The sequence below is a fragment of the Candoia aspera genome, chromosome 2, assembly GCF_035149785.1.
Source record: "Candoia aspera isolate rCanAsp1 chromosome 2, rCanAsp1.hap2, whole genome shotgun sequence".
In the NCBI taxonomy this organism is placed as follows: Eukaryota; Metazoa; Chordata; class Lepidosauria; order Squamata; family Boidae; genus Candoia; species Candoia aspera.
In genome coordinates this window covers 124115275-124121676 of record NC_086154.1, presented here as the reverse complement: position 1 = coordinate 124121676, position 6402 = coordinate 124115275, and the positions used below count along the sequence as shown (strand labels likewise).

Sequence of the window (6402 nt, the reverse complement as noted above, 5' to 3'; positions counted from 1 at the left end):
GAAGATACCAAAATGCCTTTATTTTAAAAATTCAACTATTTTTAGCTGCAGACATATACTTGATTAAGAAGTCCGTTAATCTAGATATATGCATCATTTCTTTCAAAGTCGTATCTCTGCTTCGCAGCTGCACCAGCCCATTCTCTAGTGTGGCATCGCTGATCAGGGCCGTGAAGAGCACACCCATTTCATCGTACCTGCCAACAGGAATAAGAGCACAGAGTTTCTGCTCTAGTGTATACAGCAGCAGCAGCAGCATGAGGCATGTATACTAGGAAAGCAAATTTTAGGAATCAATTAGAGCACAGATATGATCCATTTAAATCTTCTAAATTACTTTAACAAACATTGCTTACTTTTCAAATGGAGTCCTGAACTTTCAGAAGACAAATAAAACAGTAGATGGAGTTACATTTCACTCCAAGCCATAAAGCACTTTGTTTAACTCTGGCTTAGGTGAGAACTTGTCCAAGTGTGATTTATTCAAAAAACCACAATTAAATTGCTTATTTATTCTATGAACTCAGTAAACTCTATGTTAAGGAATATGATTAAACTCAATTTATAGATAAATGTAGTCATTTTTTTTTTTGTATCTTAAGGTTAATTGGTTCAAAAAGACTTTGAGCAAATGTAACAACTTGTCAATATTGTTAAATTTTTCAACAGCGTTTAGCTCTCAACATTAAATTCTTCATTATAATCTTTTTCCCCTCCTTACTTTGTATAAAGCTGCTCCAAAGAGGATTGCATGGTTTCAAGATAGCCAGGCCAAACGGAAATCCCGTTTTCTAACAACTCCTTGAACAATCCTTGGCACACCTTTGAAAAAAAATTATCCATCACTTTCTTGAATCATTAAATACACTATAGTACAAAAGTTTATATTTGGTACTAAGGAGATTTAAATATCTAAGATACTTTCTGGGCGAAAGAGAAAAGGAAAAATACTCTTATACTAACATTGGTGCATTTCTTCCAATACACTTTATTTTTAATTTTCTACATTTTTTGCAAAACTCAGGATCTAAACTATTTTTGTATAACTACTTTGATTAATTAGCAATCCACATTCACTCCTAGGAATAAGTTTGGTGCTCTCAGCTCCCATCCAATCTAATAGGGTCATACAGGGTAGTCTTTCATTAGCCTTTGTCCGGCGATTCAGGAGTTCTCATACAGCATCTGTATAATATGATGCATTTCTAATGTTGAATATAGGTCTACCTACACTAATAGATAAACAGAATTATAGGGAGCAGTCCTATATTTGAGTCCTGCTAGCCAAGAGGCCAAAAAATATGAAAAAAGGCCCCCAAAATATAAGAGGGGCAAAAAGGCTTTATAGCAGCAGTCTGCTTCTGGGAGATTAAAAAATGGATCAAAGCTATAGGCTGTCTGTTAAATCAGAATCAAAATTGGAAGGGACCTCAGAGATTATGTAGTCCATTGCCCTGCTCAATGCTCATCACGTAGATCCTCAGAATTATTCAGTTGTTGCAAATGGGTGTTAGATAAAGGTAGCTAATTGCAAATAACAACTGATGAGAGACAAATTGACAGTGCTTACTCACTTAGATTTAGTTCTTAATATAAAATACATTCAATTTATTTTAGATACTTATCTTCCATTTTAGATGCCCCAAGTTTAAGTTCTATGTGGTCAAATGCAGCATTGCCAATCTGTATGAGGTACAGACGCTTGACAGAACAATCTTTATAATCCCAGTGAATCTTGGGTGACATAAAAACAGAATGGAGGCTCTCTGTCCAGTTTTCCTACAGCTGTCATCTTTGGATGGGAGAAAGGGATTGAAAACCCTCTTCTTTTACCAGCATAATAATCTGTAACAACCCCTTGTCCTGCTAGAGTGAAAGCTTTTCCAGTGCAGATCTGACTGCACAAGAGACTTGCATAGGTATCAACTTCAGTGCCAGGCGTGTTACAGGTTGGTGGATCAGAGATTTTTCTCCTCTGCACAGCAGCACCCTCGATCCAACGATAGGTACAGGGAAGCCATAGATATATGAAGTTGTTTTCTCTAATTTATGTAGAATTAAATCTGCCCTATTGTCACACCATAGTTACTGGAAACACTCCAGCACTGAATGTAAATTCTGGCTAATTTTTTTTCCCTAGGAGAAGGGCTTCTATCTTTTATAGAAGCTTGGCCAAAAAATTAGATTAAAAAAAAAAAAAAAAAAAGACAAATTTCAAGAAAATCAGCTACTTTTGTTCAAACAGAGGCCTAAAAATATTTTTTAAATCTTGCTGTGATAGCTCACCTGCCTCAAATCTATTGCTGGGCCCCTTCCAACATCCAAAGCTACTTTGATGGGTGCCAAACATGGGTGAAGCTTAAGGACCTGAAATAAAACATTTTTTAAAAATAATGTAAAAATAACAATTGCAAATATTCACAGAGCAAGATAGTTCTTAAAGCCAGCTTTTTTTTCCTCAGTGGAGCTCTACACAAAATGCTCCTGCTGGAAAAATGAAGGTGACATTTGCCGATTTCTTGCTTCCTCTGAAGTCCCCAATGCTGTTTCTTCCATGCCTTCAACCTTCAGGGTTATGTTGTGGGAGTCGGGGGGGGGGGGGCACATAGACGGAGAAAGTAGAGAATGGTCAAAAATCATACTTCTTCCCCATCAGCACATCAGAACCTTCCTATGGAAAGTTTCTAAATCTAATCCACAGAGAACAAGCAAACTACATTTATATTTTCAAATCTACAGCCATGGAATCTTTAATTCTCCAAATAAAAAGTCTCAAACAGTAGATAGTACACCATCAAAAATTAAACACATTTTCTAAACACAATGCAATGGAAAAATCTTACACTCAACTTCCATCTGCTTTAATTTAATTTAATTTAATTTAAGGATATGAATCACCTTTCTCTGCAGAGCTTTCTTTTTTGTCAAACCATTTTCAGTCACTTGCATGCTATCACAGAGATATGCTAATACTCCACTGTCCAAATTGCCACTCACAGAGAGGATGTGAGGAACAACATGCTTTCGCCCATCTCGACCCTAAAGAAGAAACATCAAAATGTGCATTCAGTAAATGTACCTACATTCAGCATTATCACCTATATCGCTTTGACTATGTCAAAGGGATGGTAAAAAAAAGTGATAGTACTAACATAACAGCAGCACCAGAGTTTAATAAAACTTACATGCAATCTTGATACTCTTCCTGGATACATTTGTAATAGTTCATTGTCTCCCAGAAGTCGCAGAGTTTCTATTGTTTCCTTCCCCCAGGGAAAATTATAGTACAGATTGTTTCCTCTTCGTCCTTCTTCATTGTGGCTGCCACTGCTGAAGTTGGAGGGGCTTATTGCAAACTATTAATATAAAGATACATAGATTTACAGAGTAAGTGTATGCCAAGTACTCCCAAATCCTATCAATACTTATCTTAATTCTCAGCACAGCTAAAAACTGTTCTTTTCACTTTGGAAAGCAAGTACATATTCATTAAGAAAAATCTAGTTAGAAAACAACATATCCCTGCACCTCAGAGCCATACTAGATGGACACTAACTGGATTTATTTGCTGATACCAGAAAAAAATTATCCTAATAGCAACAGATTGTAAAAACTTACCCTAACATCCCCAGTGTTTTTAAAAATCATTTGAAGTTTCTGTCTAAATTCCAAATTAGCTTGGGACTATTACATATAGAGATTGAATCTTACGGTTTGCAGTTGCTGGTTTTCTGTACTACTCAAATGAAAAGTAATTTTGTCACCATTAGATTAACATTTAAGGCAATGAGCTGCATGTATTGAATATAAGAATATCCATTTTATTTTCACCCTCACAGCAGGTTTTTCAGAGGAACCATTCAATATTTTGATAACTTTAAGGTGGAATATAGGTAAGACCTCACTAAATACCTTTCTCCACCACTGGAGCCGATGACGTAACCAATAGTCAAGCCATTGTCCAGCCGTTCTGGCAGAGCTGTACCAAACAAGTGAGGCCATTGTCCTTTCACCTGTTCTTTAAAGAATACCAAGAAGAGGCCAACAAATAAGCAAATTGTTTTTCTTCCAGAAAAGGGGATAGACCTACAAAAAGAATTTAGGAAGCTGGATTACTGTACCTCAGGGGATTTTTGTCATTTGGATGAAAACATACTCCTATTTGAGCAAGTCCAAAAGGCAGTCTCTTGTTTACCAATTCCAGACATTCAACATAATGCTCCAAAGCACCTATTGACATAAATCAATAAACATCAACAGTTATTGCATTACAATGTTGCAGGTTAATTTCATTTATCCAGGACAGAAGCAGCCTGTGGATGAACATAAAGGTAGTCCTTGCTTAACAGCCATTCATTTAGTGATGGTTCAGACTTAAGACGGTGCTGAAAAAACTAACTTGAGACTGGTCCTCACGCTTGCGACCAGACCTCACATCCCCACAGACATGTGATCACGATTTGGGCATTTGGCAACAGGTTCGCATTTATGACCATCACAGTGTCACATGGTCACATGACTGCCATTTTTTACCTTCCCAACAAGCAAAATCAGTGGGGAACCATATGATTTACTTAACAACCACGTGGTTCACTTAACACCTGTGGAGATTCACTTAATGGCTGCCACAAAAAAGGTCTTAAAATCAGGTCAGATTCGCTTAGCAACCAAAATTCTGGTCTCAATTATGGTTGTTAAGTGAGGACTATCTGTATGCAATTATGCTATTAACTACATAGTTTACCTTCTCATAAAATTTTATGATTCTAATGCTTGTTTTTACCATATATAAATGACCTAATCTTGGACATAACTACAACACCTAATATATCTGCATTTTCAGTTAATAACTACTGTACCCATCTTTACATCTTCAAATATAAGTTTAAACCAAATACAGCAATGCAACAGCCATACAGTCATAAAAATGTAAGGGGAGTCCTGGATTAGGCAATGGCTATAAATGTCTGCTCCTAACCACAAAATGACAAAATGTGCATAGTGACATTATAATGCAAGCTTGACCTTTTCACGTGGACAAGTGGCAGAATTTGCACTGTGAAGCATTTTTGTCACTTATTATCATCACCCCTTTGAGGTAGTCCAGACAAGAAGCACCAACCGCAAGCACTACCACTACCTTTATTGTACAGTTACAGTAACAGAACGTTACAAGTCTGAAAGCACCTCTCCCCTTTCACACCTTTTCCCACGACCAGAAGTTTAACATCCTACCGTGAAGAAGGCTTTCCCGAAGCATCCCAGACTGCGCTAACGTTTTCTGCAAGACAGCTGCCGGCTGCTCTCCGTCCGACTCGGCCTCCTCGAGGGCACGGGGATGCACCACGCGCAGGGCCTCCCCCAGCGGCCCTTCGCCAGCACCAGACACGAGGCAAGCCGGGGCCTCCACGCCCAGCACTTGCTCCCTAAACACCACCACGGACTCCCACCACTGCGCAGCCAGGTTCTTCTTCAGCGCCACCCCCAGAGGCCCAAAGGCCGGGTGGTCCCCTCGCAGGTAAGAGGCCCAGCTCTGCTTCCCGGGTTCTCCCCCTCCTCGGAGGAAATGCCTCCTCTGACAAGCGTCCAAGGCGGCCTCACCGCACATCTCGCCCACATGGTCGGGGCTGCTGCTGCTGCTGCCGCCGCCGCCGCGAGAACTTAGGCAGGAGCGCGACTGGGCCACCAAGGGAACGGCGGAGACCCGGAAAAGCTGTGACGGCGCTCCGAGGCTCCCCCCGAGCAGCTTCAGGTTGTCGGGCTGTCCCCACGGGGCTCCTGGCCGCCTCTCTCTCCACCTCTTTCGAGAGGGCTTGTGGAGAAAACTGAGGCGCCTACTACATACGGAGCAACCGGAGCCGCGCCCTCCACTGCAAGCTGCGGAAACACCAGAGTTTGCAAGACACAGGCAGCGCCACCAGGAACACCGCCCGAGCCACATGTATGAAACGTCCCGGGAAACTGATTGAAACGCGCATGTGCCGCTTCGCCAGACACTCGCGGAGGACATAGGAGAGCGCCGGCGCGTCCGCTGTTCGTCACACGTTTAGCAACATGGACGAGTAACGCAGGGTCTTTCGGGTGCTGCTGAACTACAACTGCCGGCATCCTTCACTGTTAGCCATGTCTCCTGGGGCTGCTGGAGGTTGAGATTGTTTTAGAGACTGAGCCAAATTGTATTCCGCTTTCGGCAGGGTTTTATCTTCGCTCTCGAGCCGGGAGTAAGACCCGCCTGTACAAATTAGTGAGAGATTTGAGTGATATTGGTCACGGCGTCATCCGGTTAATTCAAGAAACTTAAAGGAAGCTAACAGATCCTGATCTGTTTTGCATGAGAAGAAGCCTTGTGGCAGAGGGCCAAAACGAGGGGTATTTTATATGGGCGATTTCATGTTAGATTGT

At 41.0% G+C, this 6402-nt stretch overlaps 1 protein-coding gene across 1 annotated transcript; it reads right to left on the bottom strand.

The window, feature by feature from the left end:
- On the bottom strand, positions 1–6019 carry POLG2 (DNA polymerase gamma 2, accessory subunit). Its single transcript, XM_063293499.1, has 8 exons — positions 5236–6019; positions 4122–4230; positions 3913–4018; positions 3186–3356; positions 2899–3039; positions 2287–2367; positions 722–822; positions 1–197 (listed from the first exon to the last, which is right to left on the bottom strand). Exons 1-8 carry the CDS (start codon positions 6008–6010, stop codon positions 32–34), a joined length of 1650 nt encoding a protein of 549 aa, XP_063149569.1. The 5' UTR covers positions 6011–6019; the 3' UTR covers positions 1–31.
- Between the last annotated feature and the right edge of the window lie 383 nt (positions 6020–6402).

Bases quoted from the DNA above. Each gene is read 5' to 3' on its own strand.
- POLG2 (XM_063293499.1), bottom strand. From the start codon at position 6,010: ATGTCCTCCGCGAGTGTCTGGCGAAGCGGCACATGCGCGTTTCAATCA. The intron at 4,231-5,235 runs GTAGGATGTTAA...TTATGTCAATAG, and splicing joins TCGGGAAAGCCTTCTTCACG to GTGCTTTGGAGCATTATGTT. The intron at 3,040-3,185 runs GTAAGTTTTATT...TTTCTTCTTTAG, and splicing joins GAAGAGTATCAAGATTGCAT to GGTCGAGATGGGCGAAAGCA.